A 20,862-nucleotide genomic window follows, 5' to 3' on the forward strand; every position below is an offset into this window, starting at 1 on the left:
GGTGAAAAGTGTGACACAATCATAGAAATACCGAATATTTGGAGGTAAGGGGACTATATCAACACCTAGACCTACATAGACAATTTTATGCAAAGATGTTTCTTACATAATGTAAACATTTTTACAGCAAATTTCAATTGAAATTGTGACAAAGGCAGCCAAAAACCCTAAATCTATCGTTTTTTTCTCAATACCTAATTCCTGAAGAACTACCAGACATATGTGTAAAATATTATCAACCTACTTCATTTCGTTCGGAAGCTAGAGTGATTTCCACAGAGGGGCGGGCATAGCTAAATCGACATAGAACTTTATACTGATCAAGAATATACAGGGTGAGATGAAAAACTTCAACCATCTTCAGACTGCTGCCATTTCTAAGCCACTCGTCCGACAGCTTTTAAAATTATTCCAGTAACAGCTCATTATATTGTTTAGAAGCGTACAAAAGCATTTTGGTGAGAATTCTCCAGAAAAAAAGTTATTCGTGATGGAATTCAAGCGTGATAGTGTGATTTCTTTATATTTTGCTGGAAAACCACAAATGGCTATCGTAAGAGCACTCCAGCATTTAAATGTGAATAAATATTTTGTGTCTCGTACCATCGCTCGTTACCGTGATACTGCTGGCGTAGCCCGACGTCAAGCAGCATAAATGGTCCGAAAATTAAAGAAGCGACTTGATCGAAACCCGCGTTGCAGTGGCCGAAAAATGGCTTTGGATTGGTTTTCTCCGATGAGAAAACATTCGTTGTCCAGCAGTTTGTAAACAAACAAAATGATCGTGTTTACTTGTCAAAGAGGTTAGCTGAAAATGTGCACATTCGGTTGGCCACCAGAACTCAAGCGCCAGCCATATTGATGGTGTGGGCCGCCAAAACAGCTGATGGTCGTTCTCCGCTCGTATTAATCGACCGTGGCATCAGAATCAATGCCGGATATTATCGCGAAAATATTCTGGAGAATGTATTAAAGACTTGGTCACGCAAACATTTTGGCCGCAGACCTTGGACATTCCAACAGGACTCAGCACCATCACACTCAGCATGCGCCACCCAAGATTGGTTACAAAATGAGGTTCCTCGCTTCATTTCCAGCGCACAATGACCACCAAAATCTCCAGATACAAATCTGTTGTACTATTGTGTCTGGAGTATTTTGGAAAGCAAGGTTGGCACTAAAAAATACCAAAGTGTCCAGCGCTTCGCCGGGAATGGGGCAAAATACCGCAGAGCAAGATTCGGATAGCGTGTGACGGTTTCATTAGCCGTTTGAAGGCCATAATTCGTTCCAAAGATGACCATTTCGAACAATCCGGCATTTAAATAAAAGGTAAAAATTATGGCGTCTGACTTTATTGCAGCTTTTATATGTCACCCTGTATATGTGAAATTTTCTGTCATACGATGTAGTACCCATTAGGAACTTTGAATTGCAAATTTGAAACATTTCCGGTGAAAAGTGTGACACAAATAATCGAAATACCGAACAGTTGTAAGGAGACTATACCAAAACGTGGACCTATATTGCACATTTTCAATATCTAAAGTCCCGCAAACAGTTATCTGAGTAATATTTTATCAATCCACTTCATTTCGTTCGGAAGCTAGAGTGATTTTCACAGATGTATAGACGGACGGACGGACATCGCTAAATCGACAATATTGGGGGGTGTACAAATTATCTGGAGGTGTCACGGAGAAATTATTATAAATCGTCATTAAGTACAATCGGAGATCTATCATAAGAAACTTAGGAAAATAAGAAACACGAATTACAATTTTTATAGAGAGCACGGAGTTTTGCTTACGAAGATTTGTTTAATATTTGATCTGATTGGAAAATATTACTATGATTTTTAAATATAAATTGAGGATAGTAATTATATAAAAGTATTGTGGCACATAAAAACCAAGGACTATTTTTTAATATAAAACAAGTATCTGAATATCGTGTAGCTTGTAGACTTTACTTAGTTTATAAAAAAGAACTCTTAAAAGACTATTAAAGCCTTGGGAACGCAAACATTTTGGCTGCAGACCTTGGACATAACAACAGGACTCAGTACGCGCCACCCAAGAATTGTGTGACGGTTTCATTGGCCGTTTGAAGGCCATAATTCGTGTCAAAGGTGACTAATTCGAACAAATCTAAACTTATGCTAAAATTTGAAGGTATTTCCGACATTTTTTGCTTTCATTCAATAAAATTTAACAAAAAAAAAAAATTAAAATTATGACGTTTGACATTGTTGCAATTTTTTTATCTCACCCTGTATCTACATAAAGAGGACTTCCTGCAAAATTTCATCTTTGCTGAAATGTTTCCGACTTCGAAACTAAACTTGGTCTTCAGTTATTTCAATGAAAATAAAAATTTCATTAATTAATTAATGCAAACATTTTATTAAATTCTATTGAAATATTCATAAAATCTTATTTACGCACACGCACACACCCGTTTCCATTCATTTATGCAGAAAATTTCATTCCGAATAAACACATCAAAGATTGAACTATAAATTCAAATAAAATCTATGCATACATTGTGAACTTTGTATATTTAACAGATTGAGTTCATATACGAGTATAGAACTCACACAGATGCATACAAACATCCATATCCACATCTTGCCATTAACCTACAATATAAATTTTATATCATTAGATTGACTTTCAACTCGATTTGAAATGATTTCTTTGCTCCTCCTTTTTTCCCTCTCTCCCACACTGAAGCCACAAATGTTGGTTTAAGTTTTCAATTGAGTTAAATTGCAGTGCAATGAAAAGAAGAGAGCGAGAGAGAGTGAGTATGAGAAACTGAGTGGGGGGAAGTGATGGTTGGATAAAAGCTAAAATAATAGGATATATTTATATAATACGCAGCATATTTCCTTATTTCATAGTTCCGTTATTGGTCCCCAATCCAAATACACACACATATACACTCAAACTAATAGCACAAACACCATGTTAAAAAGACCCATATTCGCACACAGATCCACATTGATATAACTGTATGTTTGTATGTATTCAAATTTAGATTATTTTAAGAATATGCTACATATAAATGGTAATTTTTGCCTTGTTCGTTCGTTTGCTCAATGGTCGAATAGTTGTTTTGTCGTTCAGACACACACTCTACTGCCATCAGAGAAATGGCAAATTATGAAAATTATATGTGAATAGATAAAAAGAGAAGAAAGGGAGAGAGAGTGATTTTTTCCAGCAAAGAACACTGAATAAAAATAAAATTACATTTATCTGAAAATTGATTGTGCCTGGGTGTGTATGTGTCTGCTTGGGTTAAATTGCTTGTTATATTCACATCACACATATTTTACAGGTAATTGTATGAGGTGATTTTAATCTGATTAAAATAAAGGACAAGAGTAAAGAAGTAAGTTCATTGGAAAATTCAAATGAAAGGGAGGTGTTTTTGGAAATGCACTTTAATTGTACTAAAAGTACTAAATTGGGTATTGGGTAAAGGGAATAGAGCTAGAATCCTCAAATTTGATATTAATTGGCATCTGAAATTGAGATATGTATGCGGCTTTAAAAATGTTTACTATAATTGTTTGCAAAGTATTAAATGTGATATTGAATGAGGGGATAGGACTGGAATCCACAAATTTGATATTGAGGTCTCTGTCGGTATCTCAGGTTGAGATCTGGTGGTGTCTTTGCAAATACGTACTATAATTGTTGGAAAAGTACTAAATGGTACAAAATTTGCATGACTGTTGGTGTATATGATGGAAAGATTTGGATTGTACTAAATGTTACTAAATTTGATAGCCAATTCGATGCAATTGCGTACTAAATCTGATTAGAATAAAGGACAAGAGTAAAGAAATAAGCTCATTGAAAAATTCAAATGAAAGGGAGGTGTTTTGGGAAATGTACTTTAATTGTATTAAAAGTACTAAATTGGGTATTGGGTAAAGGGAATAGAGCTGAAACCTAAAATTTGATATGTCACAAAATGTGCTTTTGGGGTGTGTGGAAATTATTCTAAAATTTGGTATCGATGCCACTGTTAGTGTACAGGGTGTAGACAAGGAGGTGGTTTTGGACATGTGTAGTTTAAGTCAGTATGGTCATACATTTGGGATTGGGTCTTAGGAGAGAACCGGATTTCTTGATTTTCGCATGGAGGCCACTGATCATATAATTTTGATAGAAAGAGCCGGATGATTATTCGAAAAGTACTTAATATTACTAAATTTGAAATTGCGTGAATGGAATCCTGAAATTTGATATTGTGGTCACAGTTGGTTTCTAAGATTTAAATATGGTGGTTAACAATTTTTGTAATGAAGATAAGTTGAAATAGGTTTGGCCGGAAAAAATTGGATTTGAGTTTAATTAATATGCTCTTCGATAAACTTAAAAACGAAAGATTTTGAAGACTTTAAAAGATAATAATTTTGCTATTATGCTTTCCGAAAAAAGGAAAAACTTGAATAATATATACAGGATAAGACGAAAAAATAGCAACCAACTTCAGACTGTTCTCATTTCTAAGGTACTCGTCCGACAGCTGTTAAAATTATTCCAGTGACAGCTCACTATATTTTTTATAAGCGTACAAAAGCATTTTGGAAAACCACTAGTGGCTATCGTTAGAGCACTCCAGCATTTAAATCTGAATAAATCTTTTGTGTCTCGTCGTCCCATCGCTCGTTATCGTGATACTGGTAGCGTAGCCCGACGTCAAGGAAATGGATGGAAGAAAACAGCAAAATCAGCAGAAATGGTTCGAAAAGTAAAGGAGTGACTTCATCGAAACCCGCGTCTCAGTGGGCGAAAAATGGCTCTCGACCTGAAAATATCGCAATATTTCATTCGGCAAAAATTGAAAAATAAGCTCGGGGTAATGTCATTGAAATTCCAAAAAGTGCAAGAACTTACACTGCAGCAGAATAAAAAGTAGACTAAAAAGAGCTAAAGAGTTGCTTCGCTAGGCCGAAAGTGGTGAACTGCCGAATTTGGGTTTCTCCGATGAGAAAACATTCGTTGTCCAGCGGGTTTGTAAACAAACAAAATTATCGTGTTTACTTGCAAAGAGTTCAGTTGAAAATATTCACCTTCGGTTGGCCACCAGAACTCAGGCGCCGGCCATGGTGATGGTGTGGGCCGCCATAACAGCCAATGGTCATTCTCCGCTCGTATTAATCGACCGTGGCATCAGAATAAATGCCGAATATTATCGCGAAAATATTCTGGTGGGTGTATTAAAGCCTTGGGCACGCAAACATTTTGGCCGCAGACATTGGACCTTGCATTCCAACAGGACTCAGCACCATCGCACTCAGCACGCGCCACCCAAGAATGGTTACAAAATAAGGTTCCTCGCTTTATTTCCAGCGCACAATAGCCACCAAAATATCCGGATACCAATCCATCGGACTATTGTGGCTGGAGTATTTTGGAAAACAACGTTGGCACTAAAAAATACCTCAAGCAAGCGCTTCGCCGAGAATGGGCCAAAATACCGCAGAGCAACACTCGGGCAGCGTGTGACTGTTTCATTGGCAGTTTGAAGGCCATAATTTGTGTCAAAGGTGACTAATTCGAACAAATCTAAACTTATTCTAAAATCTGATGCTATTTCCGACATTTTTTGCTTTCATTCAATAAAATTAAAAAAAAGTAAGAAATATGAAGTTTGACTTTGTTGTAGTTTTTGCATCTCACTCTGTACATATCGTATTTAGTGTATATAATACATGAAATCCGTCAATATATATATATATATATATATATATATATATATATATATATATATATATATATATATATATATATACATATATATGTATATATATATATATATATGTGTATATAGCTATATCCAAACCTCGACACATCTCAATAAAATTTTTTTACCAAATCGCGCATTCATATCGTGTTTGGTGAATCAAATATGGGAAAATCGGCCGAAAATATATATGGGAGCTATATCCAAATCTCAACCGATTTCAATATAATTTGACAAAATTATTTTTGCTTCCGTTACGGACTCCAAATTTCAAGACTATATCTGCAATCGATCAATAGATATGTGCATACAAAAACTAAATTTTGTGGAGGTACCTCTGATTCTGATGCTATAACTTCCGTTCTGAGTGTAATTTCAAAAATTTATATAGCCTATATTATTTTCAGGCTATGCTATAGTACATTTGGACATTTTCAAGAAAATCTGTTCAGCAGTTATTGATTCCATATATTAGAAACAAACAATTAAATGTACAAACATTTTCCTCTTTTATAGATATAGATATTGCGTTTTTTGAATATTTATACAAAAATATTTACCTTGACAAATTCCTCCTTTTGGTCTAATTCTTAATAAAATATCCTTAGTCCTTATTGAACTGTAAGTCCTTGAAAAATATTCTTTAAATATCTCTTCTTTTTAAATCTTGTCTTTGGGAAATATTTCTCTATTTTTTTTTTCAAAAATCTGAGTGGGGTAAACAAAGATGTGACTGTGTAAGGCGATAATTTCATTAATAATTAACATAAATATTCCTCATACCCACACAAACATACAAAATTGTAGATACAAGCATACAACCATATGTATGTACATGGCGACTTGTCAGGTACAGAGACTACACAATTTGCGAACGTGTTTCATGGAATTAAAATATAAATCATTTTAAGGAAAAGCGAAAGAGAGAGAGAGAGAGGTGGAGAGAGAGAAAAAAACTTAATTACATTTAAATTGCAACAACGACATGTCAGACAACAATGTTACACAGATATCGTTTGGTGGGTGGTGGGGATGGGTTTGGGGAAGAAATTCCGGCCGTAAACAAAACGGATGTTGCGGCATCTTTCAACAATATGTGCTTGGTAGATGGTTGGCTGGTCTCTTTGCTTATCCTTGAATATATTCCATATTTAATGCTTATTACTCAACATTAACATTTATTTTCATCTTTATTTATCTTCATATCTTAATGTTATCCTCTGTTTTCTCTTTTGCCTCCTTTTCATTGCAGTTGCCAAACAGCAGGTTGTTGCCTACACCCAAAAATCGAAAATCAAAAATGAGACTCGTCACATCCAATTGGTCCGTGAATATGGCTTTCATCCGCGCAACAAGGCCACCGTGGAAGATGGCGATGTTTTGCCAAAGAAATTTGAACCATTTCCGGAGAATATGTACGGACGACCACTGGAGGAAATTGATCATTTCATATATGAAGAGGTAAGTTGGAAATGGGTTTCTTCTGCGTTTTTTTTTTTGTTTGTTTGTTGGTTTTTTTTTTTGTAAAGAAAGGAGTATTTTTCTTAATTTATGGACCACACGCGTCCACTACGGATCTATCTATGTGTGTGTGAGTAAGTGGGGGGCTTTTTGGTTGAATAAATGTATTACGGAAATGAAAATGTTATCATCGCCCACATTTATTGCCTTAAGTTGTTGTGGCCATCAAAAGTTTTTTTACGATTAAATATTTTTTCGCAAAAAGTTGGTAAACTGTTTTCTACTCGGGGATAATGGAAAATAAAAATGTGGGCCACGAGAAAGGTCTGGCTTAAGTGTCGATGGGATGAAAACGTCAATGCCGTAGGCGGGGGGTTGGAAAGGCAAAAGATGGAATCTCTGCAATGTTATGCTGGAGCTAATCACAAAGTTTATAAAAATCGGTTTTTTTTTGTGGTATTTTTTAAGAGGTTCTTATGAGGGGTCATAATTGAGAATTTAATAAAAATACAATTTGTGCTATGATGACCCACCAGAATCCACGACAAGTACCGAGAAAATAAACAAGTCGGTAGAAATGAGATTCTAGGTGCAAGCTTCACTTACCGAAAATTACAGTAAAACACGGTGGACTATGAAAGTAGAGCTAACTATAGAATAGACGTATCTCGGTATTTGGGAGGTTTTGATCCCAAAAATAAGCTAAATAGAGTGGCAACATATTGCAAAGTATAGCTTAAAAAACTGTGTCCTTTTGTGTATGGTTATCACTGGCTCTGTAAGGGTCCTAAAAAAGTTTGGCCTGAAATCCAAAACTCTTTTGAAGTTTTGACCTACAAACCGAATACTACGAAATACACTTGGACCCTAACCTACCCTACCCTACCCTACACCACATAGTGGTAACATAAAGAGAAGAAAGCGAGATAGACCCATGGTAACATAAAGATCTTTATAGAATCACTTTCTGACATGCATCAGTCCGTCCGTCCGTCCTTCTGTCCATGTATACTTTTGGACAAAATTCAGGTCGCATTTATTATCCGATTGAGATGAAAGTTTCCAAACAATATAACTTTGGCCTAAGGACGAACCCTATTGAAATCGCTGAGAATGGGTTCAAATTAAGATATAGCTCCCATATATATATCTTCAACCGATTTCGGGCTAATTGTGCACCAAATAGGCAATATCTTTCAAAATAACCTGCACATCCGAATTCAGTCCTGAAGCAAGTGCTTCAAATTTAGTGAAAATCGGTTCAGATATAGCTATAGCCCCCCTACATACATATGTTTCATCCGATTTGCTGGTATATCCCTCATATTGGAAATATGTACTTCGTAAGAATGATATTTGGTGCCAGATATCAGATACAGTACAGAAATACCTCTCCCAAATGTTATCGAGATCGGTTCAGATATAGCTCCCATACACATCTTCAGCCGATTTTGGGTTTTTTGTGCATCAAATGAACAGAATCTTGGCAATTCCAACTGAATTCATCCTAGAAATAGGCACTTCAAATTTGGTGCAAACCGGTTCTGATATAGCTATAGCTCCCATATATATGTTTCATCCGACTTGGTGTTAAAGTCCCTCAATTCGTAATATACACTCTACAAGAATGATATTTGGTACCAAATATCAGATACAGCTCAGAAATACCTGTGTCATATTGTATCAAGATCGGTTTCAGATATAGCTCCCACATATATCTTCAACCGATTTCGGGTTAATTGTGCACTAAATGGCCAATATCTGTCCAAATGACATTAATTTTGGTAGATTCACCCGAATCCACTCTAGAAGCATGTACATCAAATTCGGAGAAAATCGGTACAGATATAGCTATAACTCCCATATATATGCTTCATCCGATTTGGTCTTTAAGTCCCTCACATTCGTAATATGGATTCGATAATAATGATATTTGGTACCAGATATCTTATAGAGCTTGGAAATGCCTTTGGCAAATTTTTATGGAGATCGTCTAAAATATGGATACAGCTGTCATATAATATCCCTTATTCTTAATATCAGCCCAAATGGAGTGAATTTCGGGACGTACGTTTCCTTCTACATATGCAGGTTCGCTGTTGAGTATAGCCTCCATATAACTGTACCTTCTCATTTACGGTACTTTAAGGATTTGGGTCCGAATTTCCAAACACATCTGCATACATTTTGTGGGAAAAAAACTTCTCCTATTTATTAAAAGTATATATCCTAAATATAGCAGAACTTTCGATTTTTTTTAGGTATTTGGGGGCATAGGTCAGGTTAATTTTTAAAGTTATTAAAAGTTCGCCTCCGCTGAACTTAGTCATTTTTGATTATTTTATTTCTATATTTGTTTATTTATTTAAGTCCTCAAGAGAGCGGGAAAATATCATTTAATTTTGAGCCCATCAGGTCCATCCTCCAAGGAAGAATCTGCGTTTTTTTTCGGGATTTTAGATTTAAAAGGTCTCATAGATTTTTTTTTTATTTTTTCTTTTTTTAGTTTTTGCTTCAACCGATGTCGGACTCTTTTCTGTGATCATATCCATATCACCTATTACTGCCACCCACTTCCTTCTACTATACCCATAAAACATCCTTTAATTAATATTACATACTATGCCAATAAACATAAATTTGAGGTCATTATGGGGAACGTGTGTGCATGTGTTTGTGTGGGTTACCATTAAACTTTAATGCTCCTGGCCTCAATGTGTCCGGAGACCACCACACACAAATGATACACAAAAACCAAGTCCATCAAATAAAATTAACAGTTTCAAAACACATACATTAAATATTGTCCCATTAATTGTTTAAGATTATTATCGGTATGTGGTTGAATAGGGTTGCCATATAATTTTTATGACGGGGTTCTATAAAAGGGTGAGACAGACAATAAACATTTAATTTTTCAAAATGAATGATATAACATATGGTCTGTTCCAGAACTGCAAGATTGTAAACTGTTTTACTACAATAACCGATTTCCCCCTTACGATATCGAAAAAAATTTTAAAAGTAATAGATTCTTGCAGGCACTGTAAGAGAGCAATGTATTTGCTTAGCGACTAAATATATACACTACAGATAATAATGCTAGCTGAGAACGATTATAATATTGAAGCATAGATGGCGTTGTTTATAACATAAAGTAAAATATCAACTATAATTGTTGCGCTATTCAGAACGAATTTTTAAATAACCCAATATTTGCGAAACCCCTGTTTAGCCTAAAAACTAATGTCCAATGAACCACGGTATTATTTATGTAATTTCATAAAAAATAACAAAAACTGACACCGTCCAATATTTTATCAGCAATAGAGGGACATAAAAGGAGTAAACACATATATCATATCTTCACAGCAGATCTTGTGTTAGTACAAATAATAGGATGTGTGAAATGTGGAGAGAACCGGATGCTTATTCCGGCTTTTATAATCATTTTGGTTTTATAAAAATTTTGCCCTTTTTAGTCGAGGTCCCAAAAGGAATGATCCGATATCTAGCATCTTTATAACAGATCTCGTGTTGATAAAAAAAAATATTAAAAAGTACCACGTCCAAAGTGAATCGGATGTTAATTTCAGATTTTTTTAAGCTTTATGGTACTTAAAATTGTGACCCTTTATGAGGGAGGTACCATAAGGAATGGACCGATATATTCCATCTAAACAGCGGATCTTATGTTAATAAAAATATTTTGCTGTGTATAATTTGAAGACAGTTTGCAAAGTTGGAGCAAAATCGGAATGTCCTTTCCCTTTCAGTGCAGTAAAATATTTTGCGTGAAAATTTCGACCTTTTGTAGGGGAGGTACCAGGAGGTCCCCTCATTGTTTATATACCCTCCGCCATAGTATGGAGAGTGTATTAAGTTTGTCATTCCATTTGTAACACCTCGAAATAAGTAGGAACACATTGAAGTAGGTCGATGAAATTTTACTTAAATGTGTGTTTGGCCTGCAGGATTTTTGTTATTAAAAATGGGCTATATAGGTCCACGTTTAGTTATAGCCCCCTATATGCGTTATTTTAATGATTTTAGCGACTTGATCCGGAAATTATTTCAAATTTCGAATTTGAAGTTCTTAATAGGTTCTACAGCCTGTGACAGAAAATTGCATATGCAGGTCCATGTGTTCGTGTAGCCTCATATAACGGTGCCTCCCTGTATTCGGCATTTTGATGGTTTCAGTAGTATTATTCACTGGAATTCGAATTTCGTATTTGCACTTAGTAATGGGTACTACATTCGGGACAGAAAATTATCGAGGCAGGTCCAGGTTTTCGTATATCCCCCCTATATTGCTGCCTCCCTATATTCGGCATTTTGATGTTTTTGCGATATTATTCACCGGAATTGTTTAAAGTTTCCTACTTGAATACTATAATGGGTATTAAAACAATTGCCTGTGCACATCCACGCTTTCGTATGGACCCCAATATAACGGCAACTCCATATATTCTGCATTCTTGAGATTTGAAGAGATTTTTTTTTTTTTTTTTTTTTTTTTTTTTTTTTGTGAAATGTCAATTTTATCAAGTTTGTTCCATTTGATGGAGGGTATTCAAAGTTCGGTCCGGCCGAACAAACTGCCTTTATAAGTGTTACATCTAACAATTCCATTATTTAATATAGGCCTCATTTTATCACATTTTTATTATACCCTCCACCATAGTATGGAGGGTATATTAAGTTTGTCATTCCGTTTGTAAAACTTCGAAATACACATTTTAGACCCCACAAAGTATATATATTCTGGATCAGCATAAAATTCTATGTCGATTTAGCGATGTCCGTCCGCCGTCTGTCCGTCTGTGGAAATCACTCTAGCTTCCGAACGAATTGAAGTAGATTGATAAAATTTTGCTCAAATGTGTGTTATGGCTGCAGGACTTTTGGTATTGAAAATGGGTCATATAGGTCCACGTTTTGGTATAGCCCCAATATAACTGTACCTCCCAATATTCGGTATTTTGATGATTTTAGCGATATTTTTCACCGGAATAGTTTCAAATTTGGTATTTGAAGTTCGTAATGGATGCTACAGCCTAAGACAGAAAATTGTCTGTGCAGGTCCACCTCTACGTAAAGTCCCCATATAACGGTGCCTCCCAATATTCGTTATTTTGATTTTATCGACATTATAACCGATTTTTTTAAGTTTCGCATTTGAATATTTTAATGGCTTATGACAAATGTTACCTACGCAGGTTAATGTCGTCGTATAGACCCTCATATAATAGCTACATTCGTTATTTTTAAGATTTTAACAGACGTTTTAACGGATTTTATTGTTTTTGAGAATTGCCAAATTCGTTCCAAATGGTGGAGGGTATTCAAAGTTCGGCCGGGCCGAACTTACAGCTTTTTTACTTGTTACAACTAGATTCAAATCTATAACTTGTATTCTGGGCAAAAACTTGAAAGATATTCACAAGGCCTTGATATGGGATTCGATATTTGAAAATGACTTTAAATGCCACCTTGCCATCAATCAAATTTTAAACTTCATACATAATCCCAAAAGTGGCAACTCTAATGAATACACTAAACAATTTGGTAGATCTACATCAAAGAGTATAATATTTCATTATATATTTCATATAGCCCCATAAAACACATATGAACAACAAAGAAACCCCTTTTTCGAACGTCCGACATGACCAGTCAGCCAGCCAGCCGGCCATCCTTTATGTACGACAAAAAAAAAAAAAAAAACATACAAAATAAATTGCTGTTATCGATTAATATCTTAGCACTAGATAAACAATGACAATAACAACGACAACAACAACAACTATCGTTTAATGTCACTTTCATTATAGCAATATATATATGGATGGGTACATATTTATGTATTCACATCAATTTATGTATGAGTACACTTACAACATTATAAAGTGAACACCTTTAAATTGCTCCCGAACCTCTGGCGTTCACACCTAGGCACAATACTGAGAGTCCTAGAGACTAGGCAAGAAAGAAGAACGAACCTAACAACATGGCATGGGGGGATATTCTTGTGGGGCATTGTTGTCGTCATCATCATCATCGTTTTCATTATCATCATCATAAACAGTGTACACAACACAATGAGGCAAGTGTACAACACAAACCTTGGCTCGTGTCAAGGAGGTTCTTCATCAGACTATTTGTTGGGGAAACGGAAGTTGTAGATACTGCAGCAACAACAACAACAAGAAAATACTATGACTAGGGTAACATAACAACATTTCTTTGGTTGGTTTCGGTCTTTATGATATTGTGTTGGAAATTTGCTTTTTTAACAACCTTTGATTATTTATTGGCTAAATGAAGATTACATTTAATGGCCCCCTCATAGCCATCTTTTGGTCTAGCAGCTCTGTGTTTCCATTGACAATGTTTCGGCTTTTATTCAGGCACAAGATAAGATTCCAGAGACTTACAGCAGTCTTTTTGGTCTTATCATTGCCGAACAATATTTTAATAATTTAGGTGACTGTCATCTTTTCATTCTCTCATGTTCTTGACATTGTGGCAGTCTAATAAAGGAAAGCGAAGTAAAAGAATGCAAACAAAATGTGGATAGTCATTAAATCTTGATTGAAAAAATATGCCAATTTATATTTTTTGCAAAACATTTTGTTAAAGGACTTTGGGAATGGACATTTTTCAAAATTTATTTTTTTTAATGAAAAATATTTATACCCTACACCACATGGTAGTAATGATGTTATGTCTTAATGCATTTGTTTGTAACAATGAGAAAGAAGCGAGATAGATCCATAGTTACTTTTGAGAATCTTCATAGAATCACTTTCTGAGTCGATTTATGCAGGTCAGTCCGTCCGTCCGTCCGTCCGTCCGTCCGTCCATGTATTTTTGTGAACAAAATGCTTGTCGCATTTATTATCCGATTGAGATGAAATTTTCCAAACAATATTTGTTTGGCACAAGGACTATTGAAATTGGTGAGAATCGGTTCAAATTTAAATATAGCTTCCAGATATATCTTCAACCGATTTCGGGTTAATTGTGCACCACATAGCCAGTATTAGTCCTAATGAACTGAATTTTGGCAATTCATCGTAGAAACATGTGCTTCAAATTTGGTTCAGATATTGCCATAGCGCCCGTATATGTTTCATCCGATTTGGGGCTTAAAGTCGCTCCCATGATTTATATGCACTCCACAATAATGATCTTTGGTACCAGATAGCATGCCTTCTTCCGTCTTTGATCCGACTGTATACATCAGCAGATCGATTAGAGGTAGGTTGGCTCCGTTCCATTCATACCTGCTTGAAATCAGTATCTCAATTCTGTGAAACCTCATAGTTTGAGCCATTTATGTCGCTGTTCCACTCATGAAGGGTTGAAGTGTAAATTCAGCTCTTAGAAAGTCCAACAACTTCTCATGACCCTGTTGTGAAGTAGTGAGATAAAAAAATCTGCAACAAAGTCAAACGCCATAATTTTTACATTTCTTTTTTAAATTTTATTGAAAGAAAGCAAAAAATGACGGAAATAGCATCAATTTTGAGAATAAGTTTAGATTTGTTCGAATTGGTCACCTTTGGCACGAATTATGGCCTTCAAACGGCCAATGAAACCGTCCAACGGATTGGTATCCGGAGATTTTGCTAGCCATGGAAATAAAGCGAGGAACCTCATTTTGTAACCATTCTTGGGTGGCGCGTGCTGACTGCGATGGTGCTGAGTCCTGTTGGAATGTCCAAGATCTGCGGCCAAAATGTTTGCATGACCAAAGCTTTAGTACGACCTCCAGAATATTTTCACGATAATATTCGGCATTTATTCGATTAATACAAGCACAGAGCGACCATCGGCTGTTATGGCGGCCCACACCATCATCATGACCCTCGCTTGAGTTCTAGTTGCCAACCGAAGGTGCACATTTTCAGCTGACCTCTTTGGCAGGTAAACACGATCATTCTGTTGGTCTACAAACTGCTGGTCAACGAATGTTTTCTCATCGGAGAAAACCAAATTCTACAGTTCACCACTTTCGGCCAAGCGAGTCTATTTTCTTTCTGATGCGGTGTAAGTTCTTGCACTTCTTGGAATTTCAATGGCTTTACCCCGAGCTCATTTTTTAATATTTGCCGAATGGAATGTTGCGATAAGTTCAGCTCACGAGCTATTTTTCGGCCACTGTGACGCGGGTTTCGATTAAGTCGCTTCTTTACTTTTCGAAGCATTTCTGTTGATGTTGCTGTTTTCTTCCGTCCACTTCCTTGACGTCGGCCTACGCTACCAGTATCACGGTAACGAGCGATGGTACGAGACACAAAAGATTTATTCACATTTAAATGCTGGAGTGCTCTAACCATAGCCACTTGGGGTTTTCCAGCCAAATATGAAGAAATCACATTATCACGCTGGAATTCCATAACGAATAACTTTTTTTCTGGAAAATTCTCACCAAAATGCTTTTGTACGCTTGTTAACCATATATTGAGCTGTCACTGGAATAATTTTAACAGCTGTCGGACGAGTGGCTTAGAAATGACAGCAGTCTGAAGTTGGTTACAGTTTTTTCACCTCACCTTTTGCTTGAGGTAACCTTTTACCCGTGAGGTTGCGACCGTGATTAGTATTGAAGCTGCTCGATGTACGCTTTGGAGTTTCGAACCTCCAGACAAGACTTCCATAAGAAAGGATGTACCTTACCATATTTTATAAATTCGGTATATATTAGCGGAATAGAGTCCCCAGCTTTCTCCTATTGTATTCTTGTAGGAATACCCTGTTCCGCAACGTTTTTGTTCCAAAATTTAAATTTTGGCATTAGAAGAGGACTTTAAGGCACTGACAATAGTGTTTGGATAATTTCATATGCTGGTTTTAAAACTAACTAATATTAGATTTTGTAAGCCATTAGATTTTAAAACATATTTTTGTTCAATTAATTAATTTTTTTAAATAAAATTAAACAAGTAAGAAAGCAATAAGTTCGGTCCTGCCGAACTTTGAATACCTTCCACCATTTGGAACGAATTTCGAAATTTTCAAAAAATAAAATCCGTTAAAAATTCTGTTAAAATTTTAAAAATACCAGATGTAACCGTTATATTGGGGTCTATACGAAATCTTGGACCTGCATAGGTAACTTTTGTCATAAGCCATTACAATATTCAAATATGAAAAAATCCGGTGAATAATGGAGCTAAAATCATCAAAATACCGAATATTGGGAGATACCGTTGTATCGGGGCTATACGAAGACCTTGACCTGCATAGACAATTTTCTGTCCCAGGATGTAGTACCCATTAGGAACTTTAAATACTGAATTTGAAATAATTCCTGTGAATAATGTCGTTGAAATCATCCAAATACCGAATATCGAACGTACCATTATATGGAGGCTATACAAAGAACCGGACCTGAACAGACAATTTTCTGTCTTAGGCTATAGTATCCATTACGAACATAAAATACCAAATTTGAAAAAATTCCGGTGAATAATGCCGCTAAAATCATCAAAATACCGACTATCGGGAGGTACCGTCACACGAGGTTATACGAAGACGTAAACTTGCATACAAAAAATTATGTCGTAGGCTGAAGTACACATTACGAACTTCAAATACGAAATTCGAAACAATTCCGGTAAATATTGTACCTATAATCGTCAAAATACCGAATATAGTGAGGTACGATATATTGGAAGACCTGGACCTGCAAGGAAAATTTTCTGTCATAGACTGTAGTATCCATAACGAACTTCAAATATCAAATAATGTCACTAAAATCATCAAAATGCCGAATATTGAAAGGTACCATTAAATGTGGGCTATACCAAAACGGGGATCTATATAGCCCATTTTCAATACCAAAATCCCTGCAGAACAAACACACATCTGAGTAAAATTTTATCAATCTACTTCAATTCGTTCGGAAACTAGAGCAATTTCCACAGACGGAAAGGACATCGCTAAATTGGCATAAAATGTTATGCTGATCAAAAATATATATACTTTGTGGGGTCTAAAATGTATATTTCGAGGTGTTACAAACGGAATGACAAACTTAATATACCCTCCATACTATGGGGGAGAATATAAAACAATATTTTTTCAATTAATAATATTTAAAAAAATTTTAGATTTTGTGTATTATTTATTGTGGACCTAACAAATCAGCCCTCACGCCTCTACCCTCAAACAAGTCTATTTTTAGTCGCAACTCTGAATGGCGCAAGAAAATCTCTAACCTTAGACATCAGACAATTTTTCCATTAATCACTTGCGTTTTCAAGTCTGTTGAGTTTTATGATTTTTCACATCATCCTTACAATGACGACGAACAACACCAGAAGTTATTCATGTTCATAATGAACGGTCACAAACTTTGAAATATTTTCCTTTCTCCCCCTCTCTTGCTCTTCACATGGGTTCAGGGTTCTATTACAACAAAATGCTGAATCATCATCTAAAGAACACAAAACAAAAAAAAAGAAATGGTCCAATGGTGTGGAATCCATTCCCAGTAAACAATTTTTTCCGACTGCTCTGATTTTAGATTTTTTTCCGAAATTTCTAAACGTTTTTTTTTAGAATTTCTGCACATTTTCCTGTGTTTTTAAGCGAAAAAAACTCGAAAAATGTACAAACGGAGAGAGTAGATTGTCTATTGCTCTGGCATATTCTCTCCCACATGTAAACGGATGGTGGTGGTTTGACACATTCTCTCCCATAGTAGTTGTTGTTGTGATCATTCATTTCAAGATCTCAACAACAACAAAGCGCAAAGCAAAAATGCTATTTGTTATTGTGAACTGTTAGATTTTTCGTTGTAAAAATGTGCGTTTTGTTGTTGTTGTGAATCAGCCTCTTTCTCTTTCGTTCCCAAAAAAATATGATGGAAAAAAATTGCAAAAACAACTACATACATAATATTTATAATGTAAATGTATTATAGATGTAATATTTAAACTACATTTTTACGAAACCCGAAATAAATTGTTTGTTTTTTAAATAAATATGTGTTTTTTTTTTTCATTTTTAAGTGGTGTGACGATTTTTTCGATATTTCTTCCGAATTCTGAACGTTTTTTTTTTTTCAGAAAATCGGAACTTTCTCCCGAATTCTGAGCGTTTTTTTTTTTCAGAAAATCTGAATTTTATTCCGAATTTTCTTTCGAATTCTGACCGATTTCTTTTAGAAAATCTGAATATTCCGCCGAATTTCCAAACGAATTCTGCCCGATTTCTTTCAGAAATTAGGAGTTGTCCTCCGAATCTTTTCCGAAAACCTAATTTTTTCTCCTATTTTTTCAAGAATTTTCACCGAATTCGTACCGAATTCGTCCAGAAAATCTAATATTTTTTCAGATTTTTTTCAGAAAATCTTTCCGAATTCGTTGACCACGTCCATACAACTTTCGTACCGAAATCGGAAGGAATTCGGAATCAGAATCGGACATTTTTTCAGAGATTCTGACAGAAATCGGACCGAATTCGGCAAAAATTGTTTACTGGGTTGAAGAAGAACAACGAGAGACGCCAATTCATTCTGTGTGTGTGTCCATATTTGATGCTTTTATGGCTAACGAAGAAAAGAAAAAAACGAACGAACAAAACCTTCATTCGTTCGTCCATTCTTTCATTCAAAATTGAAAAGAGTTCTGTCATCGCCATCTCATCCCATTTCCTGTAACATAAATTGAAAGGCCAACAAATTCGGAAGTATTAGCCATGGTTTTAACGGAAATTGTCCATAGGCCAAAAAAATTGTTTTGTTGTTGCTGTTCAGCTTGGAAATAAAGCCCATTCGATTGATTGGTTTGCAAGAGGACAAACAACGCCACAACAAGCGGAGACTGCTAAAAGGATTTCCAGATTAAAGGAAATGACATTTTGTTAAAATTTTCAAAATCCCTTTTTTCTTGTTTGGTTGACTTTCCCACAATTTTATTTGTCATCTTTGTGTCTAGCTTTGGAGATTTCTTCATAAAAACGTACACTTTCACACACATCATTAAAAGAAAATTTAGAGAGTGAAAAGTGTCCTTGTTATGCGTAGTGTATCCTTTCAAATCCACTCAAGCATATGACATTAACTATGCCACACGCACGCTCACACACACACACATAGATGTATGTGATTAATTCTATTAACACATGACTGAATGAATATAAATAATTAAATAGTTAAATAATTAATATAAATTTAATTTAGAAATAAATATTAATTCGTTTGAGTTGAGAGATGTCACAGGAATTGAAAATGAAGGAAATTTTCAAATGTATTGAAATATTGATAGGTGAGAGTTCTGCTGGCTCTAACTTATAGTAAAATGATTCGGATTGGATTTCAGCTTATTATCCGCAAATTCATGTCCGGAGAAAAACTCCGAGTCATATCCACAGTATTTTATACAGACATTTTTATAACCTCCACCATTCTGTGGGGGGTATATTAGCCTTGTCATTTCGTTTGTAACTCCTCGAAAAATTCATAATAGACCCTACAAATTATATATATACTGGATCAGCGTAAAATTCTCAGAGGATTTAGCTATGTCCGTCTGTTAGTCTGCCCGTCTGTCTGTCTGTTGTAATCAAGCTATCAAGCTAGATTGAAGACAAACATTTTGCATACATGCATAGTTTACCAGTAGGCATTTTAAGTTCGTAAATGGGCCATGTCCGTCCACGTTTTCGTATAGATCTATAGATTAGAAAATCTTAGTGGCAAAAAATTTCGTATGCGGGTCCAGGTCTTCGTATATCCCCCATATGACGATACCTCCCGATATTCGGTATTTTCATGATTTTAGCGACATTATTTACCGGAATTACTGCAGCCTATGACAAAAATTTTTAAATGCAGGTCCACGTCTTCGTATATCCCCATATAAAGTTTTTCATTTAAGAGGTAGTTTTCGGAATTTTTTTTTTTTAATTTTCAAGTTCCTTCCTAATGTTTGATAGTTGTTGATAAAATTTCGGCCCAGCCGAAATTCACTGCTTTTTTACTTATTATTACTGGTAGCATATTTCCTATTGCAAATAGGCTGATTTCAGGCATAAATATATATTTTTTATGATGGTAATTCCTGTTCTACTCTTTTTAAAGTTGAAACCATAATTTCAGCCTAATTACCTGTATGTAGGCAGTTTATGGCGGTTCTGACGCAAAGCCATCAAAATGGTTCTTGAAATTATCACTTAACGACACAGTATACATTCACTAAGCCTAGACACAAACTTCATATTTTTGCGTTGACACGTAGATGGCGCTAATTGGTCTTTAGCAAATACATGAATCTTGTTAAATAATTATTGATCAAATATAAAATTAATATAAATTTAATTTAGAAATAAATATTAATTAATTTGAGTTCAAAGAATTGAAAATGAAGGGTAAGAGCTTTGCTGGCTCTGTGCGTCCCATAGCTAAAAGTCGGCAGCCCGAGTCATATCCACAGTATTTTTTACGGACATTTTTATTACAGGCAGCATATTTCCTATAGCAAATAGGCTGCTTTCATGTACAAAAATAAGATTTTTATAATGGTAATTCTTGTTCTACACTTTTTTAAGTTGAAACCATAATTTTCAGCCTTATTCCTGGTGCGTAGGCAGTTTATGGCGGTTCCAACACAACAAAAT

General features: G+C 35.3%; 2 protein-coding genes across 4 annotated transcripts in view; one reads left to right on the forward strand and one right to left on the reverse strand.

Moving 5' to 3' along the window:
- The window catches only part of LOC101889291 (sodium channel protein 60E), a 585,783-nt gene that overhangs the window by 411,782 nt on the left and 153,139 nt on the right, over positions 1 to 20,862 (forward strand). Inside the window, exon 4 of the mRNA XM_059127843.1 lies at positions 7,019 to 7,227. Coding sequence (XP_058983826.1) covers positions 7,019 to 7,227 — 209 coding nt within the window. The remainder of the gene's footprint in view (positions 1 to 7,018; positions 7,228 to 20,862) is intronic.
- LOC101888289 (mitochondrial thiamine pyrophosphate carrier) overlaps positions 1 to 20,862 on the reverse strand; it is a 108,668-nt gene that overhangs the window by 2,860 nt on the left and 84,946 nt on the right. The gene's annotated exons all lie outside the window — the stretch shown is intronic.

This window comes from Musca domestica, unplaced genomic scaffold (assembly GCF_030504385.1).
Source record: "Musca domestica strain aabys unplaced genomic scaffold, Musca_domestica.polishedcontigs.V.1.1 48, whole genome shotgun sequence".
NCBI classification, from domain to species: Eukaryota; Metazoa; Arthropoda; class Insecta; order Diptera; family Muscidae; genus Musca; species Musca domestica.